Source organism: Podarcis erhardii, assembly GCF_964252035.2.
Source record: "Podarcis erhardii genome assembly, chromosome: 14".
NCBI lineage: Eukaryota > Metazoa > Chordata > Lepidosauria > Squamata > Lacertidae > Podarcis > Podarcis erhardii.
Genome location: NC_138503.1, coordinates 26,138,153 through 26,163,603, shown reverse-complemented (window position 1 = coordinate 26,163,603; position 25,451 = coordinate 26,138,153). Strand labels below are relative to the sequence as shown.

Here is a 25,451-nt window from a genome sequence, read left to right as displayed (position 1 = left end):
TGATTCTCTGAGATGAAAGTTCCATTTTTGGTGTTTGATCTGTAATGGCTCATTCATATATGCAATTCATTGTTGGTTGTTGCAGCCTTTAATGTTTAAGAGATATGTATGACCCATATATATGTATTTTGATATTTGCTTTTTTGTATTTGTATATAATTCTTATTGTTGATAATTTTGCACATTCATATATTATGATTGCTAGCCACCCTAGATTTATTGTGCGGAAAGGCAGAGTGTAAATTTAAATAATAATAAGTTGAGAAAATTCTAAACTCAAGCACCCACCTGCGTGCAACTGTGATGGTACTGCCCTTTCTGTACAAAATAACCTAAACTTCTGAGGGCTGTTTCTTGTGTGTTAAGATCTAGAGAAGGTCCTGCATCCTTTTCTTCGATGCCAGTCAAAATCCTGGTTAAGGGACACAGTGTTGTATTTTCATGTGTAGAGATCTTTTTCAAAGTGCCAACCCGTGATTTATAGCCACAAGAGCAGCTGTATATTTAAGGAAGCAGACTTTTACAGTGTTTTACCATTATAAAGCATGAACATTCTATTTGTCATTAAATCAATACAATTTTATCCTTTTGGCATGAAATTTGACATGGTGAATCTACCTGGTGAGAGGGTATCCTCTGGACAATTGGTGGGGAGGCAGCAACAGCAAAGAGTTGCTGAGCTTTTGCAACAATATGCTTTGAATGCATATTGTTTGGCAGTCATTTTTCTTCCCCGCTCAAAAGTTACATATTCCTTTGCCAGCTTAATCATGTCAAGGGTTCAAGGCTATTGCAGGGGTCTGCCCTTACTGGATTCATTAAAATCGATTATACAGATCTGCCACCACAGTATCTTTGGTCTTGATCCTGGTATTTCATTTGGGATCAGGTGGAACAAATGTGAGGTTTCTATATAGATTGAATTTTGTTGGACATGTGCCAAGTTGTATGTTTATTTTTGTTGTTAGTTTAAGAGATCTACCCTTGTTGTATTTGTATGTATGTTTTGGAATACTCAGTAAACAATGATATTCATAATTTTAAAAAAATCTATTGTGTGCTCCAAAATTTAAGAGGTTTCAGTAGGCCATACTTGATGCAATGTAGGAGGTTGGTGTGGTCTGCAGTTTTCCAAAGTGTTCATACCAGCCAGGGTTGGAACAGTTAAAAACTGCAGCATTGTGGGAAGAAGGTAAATCTTCTCCACTGAGTATTTCCTCCATTAAAAACCCACCACCAACAACTAAAGCTGCTGCTTGATTCTATACTATTTTATACCTGACAAGAGAAAGTGGATTTACACAGAAGCAAACTTGCAAGCGAGCACAATATGTAAGGCTATAGAATGCATTTATTGGTTACAGAGCCTGAAAGTTAATTTGCTATTTGTTTGCCACTCAGTGCATGAGTGTATATGTGAACTCTTAACCCTTCTCTTAAAAGGAGAAGTTTTTCTGTCTTATAATTCTGATGCTTTTGTGGGCTTCCTCAAGTGTGTTTTTGAAGAAATCTTTGGGAAGATGATACCTGTATTAAATAATTTAGCTAGCTTGCAAGTAAACAGACCAGTGCTAGGTTAAACTGCTTGAGACTTTGAAATTGAGTCATAACCTCTTTTTCAATTGAAGCTTTCTTAAAAATATTAACATTAAGGGTATGCATACTTTAAAACCAGCTTGCTATGGATGGGACAACAGTATTAATTCTGCGAGGGTAATTGATGTTTACTAAAATAGTACATAGTTAAGACTGTTAGACCTGTCAACAGTGTTTTCCAAATATATGGTGAAGTCTTTAATTTTTGTCTAAATGAAATAAATAGTAGGGATTCCTTCTATGAAGTAATGCCTATTTCCTGTGAATACTGTTACATTTTTCATGTATGGTTTAGAACTCCAATACCAGACAGTGATCTGAAATTGCTTCTTTTCTTAAACTTTTCTTTAGTAATGTATTATCTGATGTCTAAAATATCATGTAAATATAAAAATCTACTTTTATGTTATGTTTTTATAGCTGTCGCCTCATGACAGTCTGATTCTTAGTCAGCCCATATCATCACCTCTACCACTGAGGCAAGTAAAAATAACATTTTAAAAGTAGTGCATTATCTGAAGGATGGGAAGAGGGGTTGATTGAAAAATTACTGATGGTGAGACAAGAAGAAGATAGAAATATTTGCAGTAATAGAAATGAGTTTCTTCCCTTGTTTCTTTAACATTTTGCTGAAAAACACTGAAGCTTCTTGAATTGTTTTTTCCAAAAATTTAGTTAGAACTAATTCACTAGGAACTATAAACAGCTTGTCCCATCTTGTTTCTGCTGCCCTTCAGTTCATCACAATAACTTTCTCCTGTTGTGTACTGTACTACAATGCATGTATTTAGTTAAAAAGAGAAGAAAGGAAGACATGTGGCAGTGCCAAATCCAAAACTGCTGCTTTTCTGTATTTTCAGCTTTGTGTTATTCTTACGTTACTTGCAATAGTTATTTAATAGCCACTGTGGTTTTGTGATTAGGGCCAAAGTAACTCTTTTTAACCACCCTTCTTGATGTTTTGAACTACTGCTCCCATCAGCCCCATCCAGCATGGTTAGAGGACAGGGGGGTGGGAGCTGTAATCCACAGCTGTAATCCACAGACTTTGGATAGGCACCATGTTGACTGTCCTTAGGTTAGGCTGTTGGACTTAAACCACAGGGTCTTGGATTCAAATCCTTTCTGAGCTGCAGGGCTGAATAGTGGCGGACCTTGAGCTAGTAAAATGGTGCTGGCGTATCGTGTTGTTGTAAAGACGAAGTAGCACCTAGGAGGAAGGGTAGCATTGTAATCAATAAATAGTATTTATCAGTCAATTTTATTGTCTTCTTTGTCTGATAGTGGTGGAAAGTTTTCTGCTCTTCTGCAGAACCTTGGACCAGAGAATGCAGTAACTCTCCTTGTATTTGCGGTGACAGAGCATAAAATCCTTATCCATTCTTTACGACCATCAGTCCTTACCAGTGTAACAGAAGCACTTGTCTCTGTAAGTAGCATTCGTTTTTATCCAATTAAATGGCTATAGGGTGTCCTGGTCTTGGGAACTTAATACTTTCCCCAGTATTTATTAGTAACATCCCCTATTTCCTCAAGTGTAAAATGGACTAGTATTTATCTTTTATCTTTGACACAATGACCAGGATCCACAGCTGCATAAAAATGGTTCTGTGGACCCAGGGGCTTTAGACTGTTTTTGCTTGAACACCAGCTGCATGTCAAACCGAGGGGGTGTTTCAAACGCTGTTTATCACACAGCATGAAGGTCAATTGTTCAAAGAAATAAAGTCAAAAATTCCTCTGAGCTAGCACAAGCCCCATGCATAAGGCTTTGTCATCCTTTGGGTCCTGGCCTCTGCTCCGTGCTGGGGGTCATATGTTAAATATTTAGCTTTTTGTCGTGGTGCTGGTGGGTTCTTTTTTTTTAACCTTCCAATGATGTTTATGCAGATGGGCTGCTGCGAGTGTTTGCCATCTTCATCTCGGTGTCCCGTTGCTTGCTTCTCATCCAGTTTTAGATTGTTGTAACAATCCTTGGGCACAGTCCTTCAGGAAGTTATACTGTACAAGTTCCATTGAAGTAAATCAGAGTCCTCTCCCATTCATTTCAACAGGGCTTGCACAGGAAAGCTCCCTGAAGGCAGTGGTCCATTAGGGCGAATGGGGCACTGCCCTTCTAACCTCAGTGTGCAGTGATTTGTGTCACATCTGTAAATGTTTTATACACTGCAGTGGGGGAAGGGCCCTGGGGAGCTGCTGCCTGTCAATTTAGACAGTGCAGAGCTAGGTAGACTCATTGGTCTGATTCAGTATAAGACTGCTTCCTCTATTCCTGTACCCAGGGCTAGCCAGCTAGCCCTGGTGACTATCTAATGCTTATTAGATGGATTTTCCCCAAATTGATTTCTGAACTTTGAATTTTATTGTTATTCATGTTTTTATACTGTATTTTATGCTGCTTCTACAATTAAGTGTTTTAAATTTGTTGTTAGCCACCCTGAGCCCGGTTTTCTGAACCGGGAAGGGCGGGGTATAAATAAAAAAATATTATTATTTATTATTACCCCTCTCCCCTTCTCATGCATATGAAAGTAAGTAAGAGGGTGGCACTGACTGTCAGCATTCCTCCTACTTACTCTCAGCGTTGCCTTTGTACAACTCATCAGTGAAGAGGTTGGGGATGGCACGAGAGTTAGTTGGCTGCCTATCATTGGCTCTGGGCTCCACCTACTGTTTGGGCTCCCTGCTTTCCACCCTACCCATCCCAATGTGCCCCAGCATCACTGCTTGGAGGATTGTCCCTTTGTCTGTCTCCTAGTAGTGAGCATTTTAAAGTACAGGAGTTGCTGCATTTTCCCTACAATATTGCACTGACAGTAATTGAAATCTGCAGGGAATGTTCATGGTGAAAGTGCTTCCTATGGGGAAAATGGTCTGTGATTGTTGTCTTAACTTGAAGCACATCTGTTTGCTTATATACAATGCATACATTCTTTTCTCTTTTTTAAAGATGATATTTCCTTTCCACTGGCCCTGCCCGTACATTCCTCTCTGCCCTCTAGCCCTGGCAGATGTTTTGAGTGCGCCGTGTCCATTCATAGTAGGAATTGACTCAAGATACTTTGATCTCTATGACCCTCCACCAGATGTTAGCTGCGTTGACCTAGATACAAACACCATTTCACAGTAAGCATTGAGAACTTTTCTGTATGATTTTGTAATAGTTCAGCAGAAGGCACAGTGGTGAATTTTTGTTTCCTACCTCATCTAGTTCTGCTTACCAGAAACTGCAAGTCCATTCACATTTGCATCACTTGATTACACAGCACCGGATGACTTGCAGCTGAACTTGTGATCTGATTCCTCTGAAAATCATTGTGTCAGAGGTGATGATCTATGGCATTAAATTTATGATGGCTCATTGAGGCATACAAGTCACACTTAATGGTTACGGTTACCTAGCATGTATATAGTGCATTTCAAGTGTCTACGTGTATTTTATCTCAGGGACCCTTACAATAGCCCAGTAATGTAAACCAGTACAGTAATACCTTCATATTGGGACTGAGGCTGGGAGTATAAAGCCATGTATTGAGCTCCACACATTCCAGCTGTTGATTCACCTGTTTTACCACTATACCAGCTACAATGGTGCTACAGTTATGAAGGAATAAGCCTGCAAGTGCAGACTAACCTTGTCACCCTAAGTTTTTCTTCTCGCACTTCCTTGCTGTAGAAATCATGCGTTAGTAGATCACACAGACAAATTGGATACCTCAGCACTTTGACTTTGCCAGTACATGAAACACATTCTAAGTGATTTGCAAATAGTCTCACTAATCCTCATAGTACTGTGGAAAGCAGTTAGCTTTCCTAAAAACAATACTTAAAGCTCATGTGAACAAAGGGTGCTTCTTAAAGACCACACAGTCTGAAAGCAGAACTGAGATTAGTTTTCTGCAGTTCTTGGTGGTCTAGACTTTGCAGTCTTCCTTAGCAGGGAAGAGTACAGAGGAAATGTGTTTGTAAAATAAAGGAAACAGATTTCATGGGCAAGTTCCAGTGTTGTTACTAATTTAACTGCGCTCAACTTGCAATTCTCTTGGAGTATATAAACATGGTTAATCTTGGTAATCTCACTGATGATGGGAAGGGGGAACTTGTGCCATCTTTAATCAAGGACATGGAATTAAGCGAGCATTTCTGCATCATTTGTCAAAAGTGAATGTCATATACAGTGGTACCTTGGTTCTCAAACTTAATCCATTCTGGAAGTCCATTCCAAAACCAAAGCGTTCCAAAACTAAGGCGTGCTTTCCCATAGAAAGTAATGCAAAATGGATTAATCTGTTCCACACTTTTAAAAACAACCCCTAAAACAGCAATTTAACATGAATTTTACTATAACGAGACCATTGATCCATAAAATGAAAGCAATAAACAATGTACTGCAGTCACACAATCAATCAGTAGCTGAACTGGGTTCCACACAGTCACAAAAATAAAACATAAAAGCCGCAAAAACAAAAACGCAAAAAAAAATAGCAAAAACAGATAGCCCTCAGTGTAACACTCAAAACAGAAGTGTGGCACTCAAAATGGAGCAGATTTGGCTTCCCAAAAAAGTTCACAAACCAGAACATTTACTTCCGGGTTTACGTTTCCAAGTTGCTTGAGCACCAAGGCATTTGAGAACCAAGGTACCACTGCATAAGCCTTATATAACTGATTTCCCTTAAAGTACGGGTGAGGAATTAGCGGGCTTCCAAATGTGGTTGGACTCCAGCTCCCATAAGCCCCAGTCAACATGGTCAATGGCCAAAGACCTGGGGTCCAACCACATTTGGAAGCCCGCTAGCAGAGCTAGGTGCTGCTCCTTATATCCTACACCCAAATGCTGACACAGCTTAATCAATACAACTCAGCAGCACCTTTGAAGGGCCACTGGCTCCCCTGACTGTTGGATCTTGAGAACTTTTGTTGGGTGAAGAATCACTGAAATGCACACCAAGAGTTGGGTATAGAGCAGGCCACAACTTTCCCATTATTTAGCAGAGAAGAGATGGACAAGACAGTTGTTGCCGACAGTCCATCTTCTCCACCCACCTTACTGCTGGGTAACCCTGAGGGGAAAGAGTGGCCATTCTGAGAACAGAATGCTGGACTCACTGCCTGGTCCTGCAAGCAAATTTTTAGGTTCTCATGTTAACTGCAGATGATGACCTGGATCAAACCCGAAGTCCCCACAGTGTGGGGATATGGTTGGCAACTGGTAATTGCAGTGGATTGGTTATTGTGCAGTTTCTTGAGTCCCTTTTGTGGCCTCCCCAGAATGGTTTGTGGGGAGCCTGCCTTTCCTTATCCCTGCTCCAGTTGTGACATTAATCCACCATCAGTGCCAAAAGCAACTGCTTGCAAACCTTTGCTAGGAGAAAAGTGAACTCTTGGCCTCTGCCTGATCAGCCTGGGAGGGAAGTTCAGTTATTTCCTGGCCCTGTCATCTTAAGTTCGTGGCAAAATTTATGTAGCTGTATTGCAAGAAACCCTAATGAGACCAGGCAGAGCATTACTATAAAAACCAGGTACAGCTAGATAGCCACAGCAGTTGCATAGAGAAGTATCAAACTAAGCTGCTTTTTGAGCTCCTCTTGCCTATATTAGGCAGGAACAGGGCTGTTCCTACTCCAGTGCACCACCCACATGAGCTGCCCTCTTCCCAGCCACTGTGATTGGCCAAATTGTGGGGCTAGGAGAAAGGCAACCCAGCTCATTCACAGCCAGCCATTTTCTTCACCACCAAAGCTCCAATGCCCCTGCCTGAGGCACACCCTGGTCATTATGCTGTAGTGGTGTCCAAACTTTTTTCAAAGAGGGCCAGTTTTGATGAAGTGAAGGGCCGTGAGGGCCGACCAAAGGGCCAACTAAAGTTGTTAACCTTTTTTAGGGATTGAATAGGATTGAAGTTGTTGAGCTTTTTTTAGGGTGTTACCTCAGGAAATAAACTGGATTAAACCGACCTCCAGCGGGCTGGATTAGGCCCCTGAGACGGACTTTAGACATGCCTGCTGTAGAACAATTGCAGTTATAAAAAGGAGAGCAGGAGTGGTTGTTTAACTTTACTTGTGTCAAAACCAAAATATTAGTAAACTGTTAGGTTTGTGCCATACAGGTGTCAGGGTATCAGATATTTAGGACTCTCACATGCTTCAAGGAAATACTGAAATGAAACCATCAGCCGAGGCAACAAGGCTGGGAACTGAGAGATGAGTATGGAAGCAGAGGACCAGATAAGATTTAAAATATTAATAGAAACAAACAGCATGTTGGGTGCTTCCCACAGAAAGAAGTGAGGGGGAGGGAAATCATGCTTGCAAGGTTTCCAACAGCAACAGAGGAGAGCAGAAGCTTGAATAATCTGAGTGCAGTGAAGGACACTTTGCCAGATGTCATCTTTTCACAAGCATATTTAAAAATACACTGCCATCTATAAATAAAGATTTCCATACCTAGATAACCATTTATATGTACACTTTTTAGCTGTTGCTTTGTATTTTCAAAATACCATGTTTTGCATAATACCTCTGTTTTTATTCCAGACCAGGAGATAAGAGAAATATTGCATGGAAGATCTTACCAAAGAAACCCTGTAAAAACCTGATGAACACTCTAAATAACTTGTATCAGCAGCTAGCAGAATGTAAGTGGGGAAAATGACACAGAGATTGGCATATGCAGTGGCTTGTTGTAGTCGTTCATGCTTTAAGATGGTTAAGCTGTTGTGCTACTTAGCAGGAGTGGACTTCAGGGAATCCAGTGAAAAAGCTGTCTTTGAAGAGGGGAGAAACATATGGTGTTCCTTATTCTATACAGATGGAACAGATAGTGATTTGGGAAAGGACTGTAGCTCAGTTTAGCGCTTAGCCAGCCATCCTTGCCTAGAGGAACCCAGACAAAATCACAATAGGTTTTTCATTATTTTGAAATTTTGCACTGATTTTTGACAAAATTAGACTAAGAGACTTGTGGCATCTTAAATGCTAAACAAATCATTATGCCATAATAAATCTGTTAGTCTTTAAAGTCCCACAAAAGTCTGTTGCAGCACAAACAACAAACACGGCTACCTTTCTAGAACTTCTGTGAATTACTGTTTAATAGGTTGCATAAATGTTATGTATTTGAAAAGTTGGGCTTGTTAAAATGTCCAGCTTTGAAAATCAAATAAAAGTTATTTACAAAAATTAAAAATGCTGTGTGCCTGACACCTTTTTATTCACCCAGGCGTTTAAATTGTGCTTTAAATACATACTGTTTTATGCTACCTCTGCTACAATGAACATTTTTGCTGCTTTATATTTTATTTTTGTTTCTTATTTATTGATAAACATAAATAAATGCATTTAGAAAGCCAGTATGGTGTACTGGTCAAAGTGCTGGACTAGTACCAGAGGGACCACATTTGAAATCCCTATTCAGCCATGAAGCTCCCTGGGTGACCTTGGGCCAGTTGATATCTGTCAGCCTGACCTACCGTACCTCACAGGGACAATGTGGTGTTAAAATTGGGGGAGGGGAGAACCATGTACCCAGTTTTTGTTGTTTTGGAGGAACTATAACATATTGATGTAATAGATATATTCATAATATTTGTTAGACTCTTGCTCAGTGCAGAGGTATCTACAGTGGTTTCCTTTATTAAAAATGTTATTTCTCTTGAGCCCTTTATTATTCCACTGAGGTGATATAGGTGTGCATCAAGAGCCACATGCAAATTCCACTGAAATAACCAGGAGTCACACAGGAGCAGTCCTTGACAGATTTCACCCCGGGGGCTTAAGCTATATCACTAACTGATGTATGCATTTCAAAAGCTTACATAAATTGTCTTTTTCTATGTGCATATCACTGTGTTTTCACCCAGACTAATTCTGTCATAGTTTCCATAGCGACGCCTTTTCTGCAAAAAGTAAATGTGCTCGTCTGAGTCCTTTGTCTATCTTGGAGACTAGTGATTTGCATCCTTCTCTGCCATAGCTAATAGCTGTATCCCACTATTTAAACCAGATCTAGGGAACTAGTGATGAGGTCACCAGTAAGATGGGATATTAGTATTGCCAAACCTCCCTCCTGGTTGCTCTGCATTCCCTACCTTATGCTTGCTTCCTCTGTGTCTCTCTCTTTTGCTTTCCCAGCCTCTCTTAGTACCATTGGTTGATGTGCTCTGATGTCAGGGTGCTCTGATGTTAGCTTGGCAGCTGTTCTAATGTCACAGAGAGGCTGGCCAGACAGCCAATATAAGTGTTTGGTAGTTATTGGGGATGGTAGGAAATGCATTCTTTGGTGTCTCAGTTCTTGAAGCAAAATTAAACTTGCCTCCATTTGTGACTGTATGCCACGCGCTTCTGAATAACACATTGAGGATGCAAATAAGTTTATTGGTCTTGAAACATCTTGACAGAAAGAGACATGCAATTCTTGCCACTTATAAGTAGCATAAGTAACTTAGCAAGGTGGGATAATGAAGTAAGCCCTGTGGAGCAGAAAGGAAATGCTAACTCAATACTGGGAACGTTTTCATATTTTGTCCTTTTATTCACAGTGCAGCAAAGACCAAGAGATGACGCACTGATGGAGCTGGCTATGAATGACTATGATTTCCATTCAGGGGAGAAGCTGCATCTGTTAGATGTGGAAATCCAGGAGGCGTTTCTCTGTTTCATGGCCTCTATCCTAAAAGGTTACAGGTCATATCTAAGACCCATTACCCAAGCACCTTCTGAAACAGCAACAGATGCAAGTTCCCTCTTTGAGCTGCAAGGTAAAGGAGCAGACTGTTATACCTTCCTCCAGTTTGTAGCTTGGTTTAAATGACTGACAAGGGGGAAGCTGTAAAGGGATTGCATCCAACTAAGTTTTACTCAGAGTAGACCCATTGAAAGCAACACTTAGTTGAATTGCAGGTGTTTAAACAGGTTGGATGGCCTTCTGTCACAGATTCTTTAGCTGTGGTTCCTGCATTGTAGAGGGCTGGACTAGATGATCCTTCCAGCCCCATAATTCTATGACTCTGTGAATGCATACCTGTCTGTTTTAGGTCCATGCAGTATTTCAGTATCTTCCTGCAGTTCATTTAACATCCCTTGGAATTCCTGCCATGGTTTCACCTGGGCTCAAGTACTTAAGCTTTAGGCTAAATTCAGTGTCTAGTTTTTGGAGGTTTTTCAACATGACATTCAGACTTTGAGTTTCTTACACTTTTGTGGCTCCTGATGATGGTAGTGGGGACCCCATATGGAATGTTTATTTCCTTTTCTTAGTGGAGTATATGTTCTTTGCTTTCCCTGCCAACCATGTTTATAACATCAAATGTTGGGTTTTTGTTTTAACTTTATAGGGTTCTTAAAAAGCCGTGACCGTTCACATCAGAAGTTTTACACTATGATGACCAAGACACAAATGTTCATTCGCTTCATTGAAGAATGCTCCTTTGTCAGTGATAAAGATGCAAGTCTTGCATTTTTTGATGACTGTGTAAATAAAGTAAGTGTGGCTGACATACTTCTCCATTGAACCATGTCTGACAACACACACTCTGCTAACATAGGTTTTGGCAACTCTAGGTAATTTAGAGTGGCTCTCATGGCTCCACACTGCCCACTGTTGCTGATGGGAGTTGTTGATCAGCAACATTTGGAGAGCACGATGTTGGCAAAGACTGATCTAGTTGGCTCTGAAACCAAAGATTTTATTAAATCCATCAGTGTTCACATAGTTGACATCTTCACAGCTGACACTCAGTCTGGCACTCATGTGCCCTTAAAATTTCTGAAAACTGCAGAACATTCTGAGGATGGTGGCTTTTGTTTTTTTGCAGGTGTACCCTTGACTTAATTGTTGCAACATAAAGTGCATGTCACACACCTGAGAGAAATTCAGCAACTATGGAAATTGGCCATTTCTTTCCTGCCATATGCGAGAAAGATGGCCAATTTAAGTGCCATTTTATTGATTACAGACAATTCTGCTGCAAGGGGGGGGGGCAGTTCCTCGGCAGCAGGCAGCCTTCCCTGACATAGGATCCTGTGAGGAAATTGGCTTTTTACAAAGGGAGCAGTGGTTTGTTCAGCAGTAGGTTTTGCTATGCAGAGCAAGGAAACAGGACTAGCTTGGTTAAGTATGTTCATTGTGTGTCATGCCAATGTATTTATTACATAAACACACACTCACACCGAAACATGCTTAACCAAGCTAGTCCTGTCTCCTTGCTCTACATATAGCATAAAATGAGTGGCTGAAAAATATCACTTTTTGTGAGAAGCAGACTGCTGGAATCACTTTCAAGATAAACAAGGCATGATAATATTCTATGAAAGGGATATGACTTGAGACCAACAAAGCCTTTCAAAGCAGTATGCTGAAAACATCCCTCTCATCTTTATACTGAATTGCTAAATTTCTTCAAAGGAAGTCCAAGATGCAGCCTTTTTCTTTCCTTTTTCTTTTTTTTAAGAGATTGGAGACTGAAGGTGGGGGAATTGCAAATAATGACAGTAAAACACAGGAAATATTATCTAAACGTTTCATTAAAATTTCATACCACTTGACTGTAAAAACCCTAATGTTACTGTATCATTGGCAACTGTTTTTTCTACACACCATTGTATGAACAATACCGTTTCCAAAATGTGAGCATATGTTGTACTTGAGATAAAATACATTTTAAAACTATTTTATGTAGGTAGATATGGATAGGACGGGTGACACGCGGCTTATAGAATTGGATGAATCATACAAGAGTGAGCACACGGTTTTCATAACTCCCCCAGAGATCCCCCACCTTCCCAATGGAGAAGAGGTTCCATCACAGTACAGGTAACCCTTTGGAATGTGGCAAGAATCCTGGCAAAATGCTGGTCCCTAAGTTGTGCTGGCTGCAAAGTATTTTATGTGTCAAACCTGCTGTACCAGTAGAGGGTAATAGCTGTACCTGGCCTAAACAATGTGTGTGTGTGTGTGTGTGTGTGTGTGTATGTGTGTGTGTGTATATCACCCACCATCCACTCCCCAGATTGAACACCAGACCTTTGCTTATTTTGACAACCACCAATTGGTGGTTGGTGGGTTTGTTTGTTTGTTTTGGTCTTCCTGAAAAAGTCCTTTTTTAAAAAATACAGCAATCTAATTTTCTCTTTCAAATGAGTTTGCAGGTCAGTATTGATTTTTATGGGCTTCTGCTCTTTCTTTGTTCGTTAGAAACTAAATAAGCTTTTCAGATGTTCATGGCATAAATGCAGTCAATGCTAATGAAGTTGTCACTCTAATTGAATAGCACACTAAAAAAAAAAAAATCCTTACTTAAATACTCAGCCTTAAGTGAGTATATAGATCTCTGCTCAGGAAAGAGTTTTCCTGAAGGGCCATACAAAGAAGAGGGGGCCCAAGTTAACCTGTCATTTAGTCCATTTTTCACGGCAATTTCATAGTTTGGTGGCAGAGCACATGCTTTGTGTGCAGAAGGTTCTATCTCCAAGGACCAAGGCAACACATGACTGGAAAGATCCTGCTCTGCCTAAGACACGCACTCCCCAGAGACCCACAGCCAGTAAGAGTCATGACCATAGCCCAGATTCAGTACCAGGCAACTTTGTAAGTCCCTCCATTCATCCCTCCTCATCTCTTAGTTGTCTCAATTATGAAGATGGACAGCAATTGTCAGAGGGCCAAATATGGTCAGTTACTGAACCATTATATGCTGATTCCGCTCAGTAAATAAATGCTTGAAGGATGTCTTTTTCTTTCTGCCCACCCCCAGGGTTTTTACTTGAAAAAACAAAGAAAGTACAGCAAGCTTGTGTGTTCTCTATTCAGTTTTTTACTCCTATAATAGAACTGTAGCCCACGAAAATATCAGTTGTAGTCAAAGCAGCATCATGGCCCAAAGCCCTCTGTATGGTGTTGGGGCATAAGTAAATAAAATAAGATGGCGTCTCCCTTCTTTTTCAGTTATAGTGGATTTCCTGTGCTGCAGCAAGATCTGTTTGAGCGGCCTAAGGCACTCCTGACAATACAGAACAGCAGATTGTCTTCAAAAGCCAGCAGTCCCAACAGCCCGTTGCCAATGTTCAGGAGAACAAAACAGGTACTTAGTAAGCATGCGGCACCCTTTGGTGTTCTGTGTATCCTGGTTTCACTGTTTCTCCCAAGGAGTTTGCTGCAGTGCTTTTTACAGTCTCTTCAAACTTGGGGCAAGTTACAGCAAATTGCTGCTGGCTGCCATGAACAGTTGAGAGAGCGCAGTTAATTCATTCATTCCCATTTATTAAATTTGTATACTCCCATTCATCCATAGATCTCAGGGTGGTTCACAACATAAAATTACAATATAAAACACATAACAAAAGTTATGTGGTTTGGAACAGGCTGCAAGAGTTATTGAATACCTACACATAGTTCAGTGTATAATTTACCTAAAAGAAATGCATTCCAGTATAGTATTAAATGTGAAAGAACATTTTTTTTTATTTTTAAGGTAATGTTACTTTACTTTTTAGATCAGCCTTTATTAGCCTTGGGAGGCAGGGACAGGGTCCCCAGATGCTGCTGGAACACAACTCCCATCATCCTTGACTGCTGGTCCTGCTGGCTAGGGACAATGGCAGTTGTAGTCCAACATCATATTGGGATACCCACCCACTCTGATGTTGGGCTGAGGTTCGGCTTGAGGACTTCCCAGAGGTATCTGGTTGACCACTGTAAGAACAGGACAAGATGGGCCTTTGCCCTGCTCCATCTGGGCTCTTCTTACGTTCTTATGCACAACCTCTTCCTCTCTCCCAACCCAACAAGCTGGATGGCCAGTCACATATGTAACAAGCTTGTGCCCTTTGGGACTTTGAACTAGATTATGTCTTAAACAGTAGCTTCCCCATACTTCCTCGTAAGCTGCTTTTGAGAAAAACTCAGGAAATTTAAAGAGCAAGTGTGGCGTTTGCCTCCTAGGATGGGTCAAGGAAAGGGTTAAAATGGGTGTGATGTGATTGGCCAGTGAGAATGCAAGGGGGGAGTAAAAGATAGAGTGGGAGGTTTTGAAAGTCAGTTGAGGTTGGGAGTTGGGAGTTGAGGTTTGTCAGTTGGGAGTTGCATTCTCACTGGCCAATCACATCACACCCATTTTAACCTTTTCCTTGACCCATCCTAGGAGGCAAACGCCACAGCAAGTTAAAGTGCTTTGTAAACTGTTTGCATTGAAGAGTTAAAGAGGCAGACATCCCAGCAACACCACTATAATGAAAATAAGTGCAGGCATTGTGTAAAATTGGGTATGTTATGGGATGTATTCTCATAGCAATGGGCTTTTGAAAAGAAAAAGAAGTAAAAGGAGTGGCAGCCTTGTGGCAATCCAGAAATGCACATTTGTGTGTTATACGGGAATAATTTATTCCAGCTTTTGGGTGCTCTATAAACCTCTGCTTGTCAATGATATGAACTTAGTTTGAGTGCCTCTACTGAATTGTAACGAGGATCTCAGCCTCCCTAGGGACTCCATGCTATAATTTAATCTCACATTTCCTTTTTCTTTCCCTCTGCTATCCACAGCAGCTGTTGCACAGAAGTGCTTGTGGGTAGAATTAGGCATAATAAACCACTTTTAAAACAACATTTCCTTTACAGTTTGTATCTTTTTTTCATAGTAAGTTTTCTCAGATAACCTTCCTCTGTCCTTCTGAACAACGTTTTTCCATTTTCTTTTCCTCCTCACCTTCCTTGCTGGTTTTATTTAGTCACTATTACTAGCAGCGAACCACAGTTATGGTATTTGAAGCATTTATCAATCAATTAATTATTTTCTAACTGTCTAGTCTTGTTTTAAATTGCTTTGAACTGTTTTCATCTATTTTATGTGTACTGTAAATCACACTGAGATAGTAGTTTGGAAGGTGGCTACTAAATTATATGCAGTATTAGAAACAAACCAAAATTCTGGTATTTGGGGGACTTAATCCATCAATTTGTTGGTGAATAACCCATTAATAATTTTCAATCACCTTGGCCCAGGGCAGGTTACAACATTTTAAAATACAATTACAAAAAACACCACCACAAAAAAAACCTAATAAAAAGTAACAAAATTCATACAATGCTTATATTAGATTTAGAATTCCAATCTTTCTGCGTTAGGAATCTTCAAGGCTGCTTTCTAAAAAGAGTTTCTTTTCATATCTCACGTGATTCATCCAATAAGACACCCTCTCATACCGTTTTCAAGTCCCAACTATTGAGCAGAAGTGGGCTTTCAAAATGGCGGGAAGGACAAGGCTGGCCTCTGTTAGAAACTGGGCATTTAGTGTCCCCAGTCCCATGCTGTGGAACACTCTTCCAGTAGTGATTCGGCAGGCATCCCCTCTTTTCAGTTTCAGGCATCTAAAACTAGCCTGTGAAACTGGCCTTTAAAAACATATTGATTAGCCTGTCCTTTTAATGATTATTCTGTACTGTTTGTAGGTTGTTGTACTGTTTGTAAAGTTTTATTTTATACATATATTGCTATACACTCTTTGCAGTGTTTTACGAAATGGCAGTATATAAATAAATAAGAACTGTAGAGTTAGACATGAAGCAGATAATCACGGGCTTCTTCCTTGTATGGGAGGCATCTCCTTTGTTATTGGTGTCTGCAGCCTGCTGGAAACAGGTTTAATATCTAATTTGGATAGTTAAGTCACTTAACCTTGTTTGCCTCTTGTTCTTGTGAGCACTGTTTGGCATGTAAAAATACAATGATATGCCCAACTCATGCTTTAACTAATGAAAATTCTTTTGAGCACCTGCTGGTTGTACAGCAAGGGTAATGACCGAGTTATCCCAGTAATTATTTTTCTACTGTGCTGCTCTTGTTCAACATTCAGATAACGACACCTCGACTTCTATTATCTATCTCTCTATCTGTCTTGCGGTTTGAGCGACCATTTAAGGAGCTTATTTTCCCCTCTAATGCACTCCACGTTCTGTTGCATTTCAGATGAATATGTATGTTCTATTGCGGTGATGCTGGCATGCTGTCACCCTCAAATGATTTCACTAGATAATAGTTTGCATTTCAAACAAATTAAGTGTATTAGTCATCCTTGTGTCTTCTCAGTTATGAACTAGAAACACCAGTTTTCTGATTTTAGAAATGAAGCAACAGTGGAATTAATGAGGGTGTCAGAGCCAGGCATAGCCTTTGCTGAATTAGGCCACCAAATCCTGCACATCGGGAGATAAGCAGGCTGCAGAAGCCAAAGTAAAACATAGTACTGAACACCTTCTTCCAGGAAACCCACAAATTTGGTGAGCGATTGAGCCAGCATAGGCCAATAATAGTTTGTCTTCAGTCTGAAGACTAAGATGTAGAAGAACCAGACCAGAGTTGAGGGCCAGGCTTGATGAAACACAGAAGATCCGTGGCTTGATTATCTGACATAATTTTTTTAAATAAAAATATTAGCCACCACAGACTGATGATTTGATTGGCATATCAGTGGTGGCTCCACTTTTTGGAATGCTCTCCCCAGGTAGGCACACTTGGCACCATCATTGTCTGTTTTTAGGAGCCAGGCCAAAACGTTCTTGTTCTCCTACGCTTTTGGATCTAAATTTTCTGCTTATCATTTAGTCAAGCGGGGCTGAGTTGGATTTCCTCTTTTAAATAAATTAATGTTGGTTTTCTTCTTATTTTTATGCTTGTTTTTGATATTTTTTATAAGTGGCTTTAAGTTCCCTTTTCTGAAAAAAAGTGAGTAATAAATATAAACCCACTTCCCTAGCACTATAGTCCTGATCCAATTTGCACTCACCTCCCCCTAGCAGCTGAATTTAAGCTTAGAAGAAAACACTGGGAGACCTGATCACAAATCCCTTGTGTGTCATCTAATTTGGCCCTGAGGTTCTCTGTGACCACGTGAAAAGCTGCTAGTTGTTTGTATTGCCAGACAACCACTGAGTCTCGCAGACCAACTGAATTTGTTCCACAAGTCAGTGGCCTCCAGCAAAGAATGTGCAGCAGTCGATAGTTGCAGAGCTGTTACTGAAATAATTCAAGTGAGGATCTGCCTCATGCTTATCTCCCTTCTGTGGATGTGAAGAGGATTTAAAAAGTGTAACATACCTAAAACACAATATTTTCAATGTGTCTTTGCAGGAAATCAAGTCGGCCCACAAGATAGCCAAGAGGTATTCCTCCATCCCTCAGATGTGGTCTAGGTGCTTGCTACGCCACTGCTATGGCCTCTGGTTTATTTGCCTTCCTGCCTATGTCAAGGTGTGCCATTCCAAAGTGAGGGCTTTGAGGACGGCCTATGATGTGCTACGGAAAATGCACTCGAAAAAGATTGATCCACCTGACGAGGTAAATTGCCTACGTCCAGTACCTGGTGTGGAAACTGGAACTTTGATTCAGGAGCTGTGCTAGGGAGTTCTGGAGCTGGTGACTTGATGAGTTCGAAAGGGACAGAAAGATGATTTATAGTCACCGCCAGTATTTCCTCTTCCTGGACCTCTGCTGGGTTATTGCTTGCAGCTTGCCTCCCAAGTAGATTCTTCATAATACAGCTGTCTGGCAGTGAAACAGGTGCTTCTCTAGCAACTCTGAACTTTCTCTTGAATCTGGTGCCACCTTTGCTTCCAAGACCTGTGGGATGGTGGGGGAGAGTTGGGGATGAAGGAAAGGCTCAGAATGGGGTTGGAGGGGTTCTTGTGGGAGCCCAGGAATCCCTAATATGGGTCTCTTCTGGCTACCTCTGCAATGCTGCAAGTTCCTCCAGGTTTTGAGGGTTGTCTATGAGGCCCCAAGCCTTTCCTTTGAAGAGGTCTCTCCAGTGTCTAGGTTAGATGGGATCCTGACATAAATGGATGTCCTTTCTGAAATATGATGATGGCCCTAAGTTGACAAGTTTCTTGAGAATGATTTGTATTGTGCTTTTATTATTTTTTGTTAGCAGCTGCCCAGAGTCGCTGGGGCAACCCAGTCAGATGGGCGGCATATAAATAATGCATTATTATTATTATTATTATTATTATTATTTTATCTGACAAGGAGAATATTGTTTTCCCCCCCAGGTATGCTACCGGGTGTTGATGCAGTTATGTGGACAATATGGCCAGCCTGTGCTAGCAGTGAGAGTCCTTTTTGAAATGAAAAAAGCTGGAGTTGACCCCAATGCCATTACATATGGTTATTATAATAAGGTAAATATTTGTTAATTATTTGAAAGCCTTGCATTTCAGTACTGGAAAAATAATTCTTTGTAAAGATAATGATCAATTGGCCAATGTCTGATTTCAGCAAACTATAGTACCGGTATATGCAGTGCTTTTTTTCTGGGGGGACGCAGGGGTACGCTTACCCCTAAACATTTTGTGAATCTAAGTTTGGCCTCATTGAGGAGCAGTATTTCAATATGAGTAGGACAATGAGAGTACCCCTAAACATTTTTTTTAGAAAAAAAGTGCTGAGTATATGTATGCATGACTACAGACATGGTTTGGATTTTTATCCATCTGTTCTCTGTATTTAACACAGTTCTCAGAGAGGTTTAACAATCAAAATGTCTCTTCCCAGTAAACTTTGAAAATAGTAGCTCCATGAGGGAAATAGAGGTCACCTAATAATTCTCAGCATTCTTTAACAAACTATGGTTTCCAGAATTCTTAGGAGGAAGCTGTGACTGTTTAAAGTGACACAATACTGATTTAAATGTATAGTGCAGGTGGTCTTGCCCAGAATGAGACCAGGGAAACCTAGGTTTCAAAATCCTATTTAGCCATGACATTTTTGGAACAGGTTGATCACTGGATTGCTTTAATATAGAATGGGATAACTGAAAGTGCACTACTCCAAGATCCTTAGGTTGTGTGATTTAAATAATTTCCTTTACTGTTATTACAGGCTGTTTTGGAAAGTACTTGGCCGTCAAGCAATCGAAGTGGCTATTTTCTGTGGACGAAGATAAGAAACGTTGTCTTAGGAATAGCTCAGTTTAAAAGAGTTCTAAGGAAGCAACCTGCAAATGGCATCCACAAAGTTCTTTCTGGTAGGAGTTTTTATGCGTCTTCTGTTTTGTAGCTCTGCAAATGTAACTTCTCTCAAGAGGTAGAAATGCCCAGTTTTCAAAATCGGTCTTAATTTATGCAGCATATTCTATTCAGTGTTGTAATTGCTGTACAGTGGTACCTCGGGTTAAGAACTTAATTCTTTCCGGAGGTCTGTTCTTAACCTGAAAGTGTTCTTAACCTGAGACACCACTTTAGCAAATGGGGCTTCCCGCTGCCACCAGAGCACGATTTCTGTTCTCATCCTGAAGCAAAGTTCTTAACCCAAGGCACTATTTCTGGGTTAGCAGAGTCTGTAACCTGAAGCGGCTGTAACCCAAGGTACCACTCTAATGGATGACACAAAGACCAGGGATGTCTTATCCATACTAACATGAATGATAGGGCCTCAGCTATGTAGCACATTCTGCTGCGTGTACCTCTTGAAAATATGATGAGCTACATGGCACAATGAGGAAGAGACACTGATGAAAGAGGAATGGTCAGAATCCTGGGTCTCTGGAAAAACTGGGGAACAAATATTTAAAAATTTATCGCATTGCTATCTTACTCCTCAAAATATTAGACATATAGGAAGCTGCATTGGTCCATTGAGGTCAGCACTAATCACACAGACCAGTAGCAACTCTCCATGGTTTCAGACACGGAATATTCTCAGCTCTGCTTGGAGATGGCGCAGGGGACCAAACCCAGGACCTTCAGCGTGCAAAGAAGATCCTCAACCACTGAACCATGCCTCTTCTCTGTATAAATCACAGTGGTCCAGAATACATAAATTCTAGACTGACATTTTGGCAGAGATTAAGTTACTGGCTGTCGTCTAGATTCATCTGGTAAGATAGTCTTACTCAGTGCTTGAGTCTGCACCACCCCCCCAAAAAGCACTGGTCTTACTGAATTTCATAATTCAGAGGGGTCAAAATCCCTTTTCTCACAAACAGGTTTGTACATCCTTCCTAACTGCAGCCAGACAGGCACTGGAACCAAGGGTCTTCTTTCTAATAATAAGTGTCATGCAAAAAATACAGGCAGTCTCTAAAAGCAGAACAGCCCTATTAACTGAGGACAGTCTTTAGTCACCAAAAAGTCTGGGTTAACAGAATCTGTAACCTGAAGCGTCTGTAATCCAAGGTACCACTGTATTTCATCGCAACACTCTCCCATTATTCCCTTTCAGCTTGGCATTCTTTTTAAAGTAAAAAATGTATTGTTATTTTTTTATCCTTTTTATTATGATAGGGGAACATTCAGATCTGTTATACAGGCTATCGAAAGCAGCAGCTAAACAAGGGAAAGCCACTGCTCAGAGGAATGGTGAGCAAAAGGAAGAGAAGAAAGAGAGTGACTCTAGTTCTTGTAAGTATTAAATATTGATACTTGTCATGTTGCCTGAATTCTGTTCCTTTGGGGTTGTTTTGATTCCAACTTTTATGAACTGCCTCTCTTTTGAATATCCCTTTACTGTTGTATTTCTGTGCCATGTTGCGTCATAGACTACCAGCAGCTTGGGAGAACTGTTGAGGCATCCCCACCTTTTGGTGTCGGTATTTTTAATTGTTAGCCCCCTTGGGTGCCTTGGTTTATCAATGCACTAAAATGCAATACATAAAATTATAATGAATACCTTCCACAAGCACTGCTGGGCAAATGCAAAGACAAGGAAGAGAGTCAATAAGAAAGAGTCTTCTTTCTTCACCATTATTCTCTCAGCCCTTTTTATTATTGGCTGAATGCTCACTGGAGCAAATGCATATGATGTAGAACTATAACAACCTCTATGGTTTCATAAAGTGAATTTATGCACATTTGAATTTAAGAGGTTTGAAAAGATGGTTATGCCTACAGGGGATTTTAATCTATTATGAGTCTTAAAACAGACATGAAAAACTTGGATTCTTGCCTCTGGTGAAAAGTATAGATTTTGTGTGTTTCTGGGAAGAGCGTGAAGACTTTGTAACTCAGTTGCATAACAGATAAAAGAACCTAGATTTTTACAGGGATGTGTGTGTACATTTCTAAATCAATGTTAAATTGCAGGGTGGTGGTGCTGCTATTATTATTATTATTATTATTATTATTATTATTATTATTATTAAAATTTATATCCAGCACTTTCCTCCAAAGGAGCCCAGGGCAGCAAACATAACAGTGCAAAAGCAATACAATTAAAACTTCTAAATCCAGTTAAGAGCAACCTCTAACAACACTTCAAAACTCCTAAAAGCTATCACCTCCTCTCTGACTAATAATTTCAGGGTTGCCACAGACTAGGATTTATCCAATGCCTGGATAAACAGGAATGTTTTAGAATTTCTCCTAAAAGTTAATAGTAAGGGAGATTGAAGCACCTCTCTAGGGAGGGCCTTCCACAGATGGGAAACCCCCACTGAGACGGCACGGTCACACATCACTGCCAACTGGGAAATCTCCTTGGCACTGTTTTGGTACTTGAGTTCCATGCCACTTAGGGCCTCGGGTGTTAATACTAATACCTTGAATTGGCTCCTTGACAGCCAGTGTTGTGTCTTAAGTACCCGTGACACCTAGTCCCATTAGGTTGTCCCACTTATTAACCTAGCAGCTGCATTCTGTATTAGCTGCAGCCTCAGGACTATCTTCAAGGGCAGCCTCACATAGATCACATTACAGTAGTCCAAGTGGGAGGCCACCAGAGTATGGGTAACTGAGGCTATCCCAGTCCAGGAATGACTGTAGTTGGAGAACCAGTCTAAGCTGGGAATAAGCGCATAAGCAATAAAGCTTCCTGCCACTGCCTTCCTCCCTGCACTATAGGGCAATCACTTGTCATGTGTACTTACTGCTAAGAGATTCTGCTGCTCAGGTTTCAGCTGCCATGTTCCCTTGTTGATAATGCACCATGCTAGCATCTGCACACATGCACAGTATCATATGGAAACATGTAATATATGTAAACCAGCCTGCCCTGCGAGTAGTAAAGAAGTATGAGGGGGTCTGCATGGCATGCTAGTTTGACTTTTGAATACCTAACAACATGGGGAAATGGCTTATGGTTAATGCATGTATTTTTCTAGCATTTACTAAGAGCAAGCTCATCTCTTGTGATATATGTCTATTGTCTGTGTATACAGTATCTGAAGTAGAAAGTGGAAAGGGAAGTGGTGACTGCCTTCCTTCATTAAATTATCAAAATTCGAATAGAGCTAAGCCTGCGTCAAGGATTGTTCGCCTGAATGATAAAATTGGCAAAGTAGCAGATACAGCAGGAGAGATCGGCAGAGGTAAGCTGGTTCAGTTGATTCTTATGAATTGATGGTTTTGACTCATTTATTTTCTGTGAGACAACAATCCCATTGCATGCATTCATTCATAAGAGGGCTAGATATTTTTTTCCCAGGACTGTTAACAGGATTCCCTATTAATGTGGTTCCCATATTAATAAGGGTCCCCATCCTATCATAAAACTCCTACACATGTTAGAGATGTCTGTTTTATGGCAATTTCTGCACTTCTTTGCTTTGTGACTAAAGTAACCCCACTTCCCTGAATTTGTGTGTGTTTCCCCCTCACAGAAAGCTCTGCAGGATTGTTATTCTCTTGCTTTGAGGATATCAACAAAACAAGAGTTACTAAAGTTGAAACCTTAAGAAACAGGCACTTAAATGCAGCTGAACTGGATCAGAAACGGATAGTTTGGAGAAACAGGAACCGTAATCTGAGTGGAGATGCTCTGATAGAACTCATGAAAAACCATATTAACCAGGAGGCAAGTCCAGAACAAATTGTTGAAAAACTAGGAGTGGATGCAAAAATTCTTTCCAAAGTGTTTGAGAACAGAAAAAGGCCCAACACTCTCAACATCAGACAGTCTTCCTTGGGATCCAGTAAGAGAGGGAACTTGGAAAAAGAATCCAGTGATGAGGATGCTCCCTATGAGGACCGTTTTGTGGACAAAACAGAGTCTCCTGTCATATTTGATTTGGAAGATTTGGATAATGAACCTTTCTCAGTGAAGACTGTGAAGCTGTTACATAAAAGGCCAAAGAGGATTCAGCGAGCCATCAGCTTTCCAGTAAAGCTCGTTGAGAAAACTGGTGTTGAGATGGGATTTGATCCACTTTCCTTGCTGGCTGCTGAGACAGAACAACAGAAAGAGGAAGAGGATGACGATGAGGACAGAAGTGCCTCAACCCCATCTGCAAGGCGAGATTTAGCTGAAGAAATAGAAATGTATATGAACAATATGAGCAGCCCCTTAACAAGCCGTACGCCAAGCATAGATTTGCAAAAAGCCTACAGTGACAAGAACACCAACAAAAGGAGTCCAACGTTGGCTCAGCCATGCCGGAGATCTAGCCTTCCTCCAAACTCACCCAGACCGGCGAGCCTTACCAAATCCAAAAGCTACCACATAAAAAATGAAGAAAAGGGAAGGGACAGACTTTGGTCCTCTCCGGTATTTTCTCCTCATAGTCTGTCCAGGGGACAATCTCAGGATACAGCTGGCGCAATAGCTCTTGCCTCTCCAACTGCGTTCAACTTGGATACACTGCTAACACCTACCTTTGACGTTCTAAAGACCAGCATGTTTTCTGCAGGGAAAGGGGTTGCCGAGAAGGCCAGCAAGTGGTACTCAAAGTTTACTACGTATGCGGCATCAGCAAAGGTAAGCATCTTAATAGATTGCTGGGTGCGAGGGGAGCTAAAATGGCTCCTGTTCTCAAACTGTGGTGTGCAGCTCTTTTGTGCAGTGCAGGTGTGTGAGAAACTTTCCCTGTCACTTAAGATGATAAAAATGTTTTCAGCAAAGATTTGGGTATGCATACAAATCCTGTGATTTGAGAGCCAGGTGCATGTAAATCACGCTGAGATTGACAGACCTGACTTTCCTCTGGGAGACTCCATGAGGAAAGAAAATAATAGTTATGTCAAACACAGAGAAGGAAAATGGTTGCAAAATAAATAGATAGGGCCCTCTGTCTTCTTGCACTGTAGGGACAAGTAAACTGTTGTTGATCAAATTTTTTATCCTGAAAAAGGAAAAGAATTTTGCTCTCTACCAGCCAATAAATTTTGGGATGTGATGAGACATTGAAAGTGGCATCTATATGATAACTATTGCAGGAGATATTTAGTCTTCATTTGTTAACTATATACATGAGTCAGGTTGCTTGGCACTCAGCTTTTTACTACCAGTTAATAGAAGTCAACTTGGAAGTTCAAAGCAGTTATTCTAGAAGAAGATCCAGCTTGGTTCTGTTGGTATTGATGGTGGTGTTTCTTCCAGATACTTCCTATAAGACCTTTAAGCACAGAAAACATTCCTATTCTTGTTTTCAGGATCAAAACTCAGACCGAGCAAGCATTTCATCCCTTGGGGCCCTTGATTCAGAAACTGCCTCCCTGACTGATGAGGACGTCTGCAATGATCTTGAAAGCAACTCCTCTCCTCAAGAGAACGCCTCCTCTGTGTTAAAGGGAATTGGCTTGAGTAGGACAAGTCTTGAAAGTTCAGCTTCGAATAGTGGCACATCAAAGCGTTTTTCTCAGTCTGGTAAGAGTTCTCCTTAAATTTCTCACATTTCCTTTCTTACCTTATTTATTTTATTTTAGTTATTTAGTAACAGGTGTATGGGGTGTTAGGGGAGGGGTAGTACCTCTGGTGAGGGACACGTTATGCTCTTTCTGGGGTAGTTTGTCCAAATTTGGTTCCTACCCTGCACTCAGCTGTCACCTGCAGCTCCTAGAAGCTGGCAGCATGTGACAGCGACCACACCCCAGGAATGGCTTCGACTGGCCAGCTAAACCAGGTGAGGGTAGCCAATGGGTCTCATACCCTCAGTGGG

The 25,451-nt window shown here is 40.8% G+C and overlaps 1 protein-coding gene across 2 annotated transcripts in view; it reads left to right on the top strand.

Annotated features, from left to right (window-relative positions):
* DENND4A (DENN domain containing 4A) overlaps positions 1-25,451 on the top strand; it is a 63,792-nt gene that overhangs the window by 20,517 nt on the left and 17,824 nt on the right. For both annotated transcript variants that reach the window (XM_081838642.1, XM_081838643.1), the window contains exons 8-22: positions 2,017-2,075; positions 2,881-3,025; positions 4,547-4,722; positions 8,133-8,233; positions 10,136-10,354; positions 10,931-11,076; positions 12,275-12,408; positions 13,540-13,675; positions 17,717-17,923; positions 18,634-18,762; positions 19,463-19,607; positions 20,866-20,982; positions 22,737-22,886; positions 23,178-24,271; positions 24,946-25,159. In XM_081838642.1, the coding sequence (XP_081694768.1) occupies positions 2,017-2,075; positions 2,881-3,025; positions 4,547-4,722; positions 8,133-8,233; positions 10,136-10,354; positions 10,931-11,076; positions 12,275-12,408; positions 13,540-13,675; positions 17,717-17,923; positions 18,634-18,762; positions 19,463-19,607; positions 20,866-20,982; positions 22,737-22,886; positions 23,178-24,271; positions 24,946-25,159 (3,172 nt within the window). The remainder of the gene's footprint in view (positions 1-2,016; positions 2,076-2,880; positions 3,026-4,546; positions 4,723-8,132; positions 8,234-10,135; positions 10,355-10,930; positions 11,077-12,274; positions 12,409-13,539; positions 13,676-17,716; positions 17,924-18,633; positions 18,763-19,462; positions 19,608-20,865; positions 20,983-22,736; positions 22,887-23,177; positions 24,272-24,945; positions 25,160-25,451) is intronic.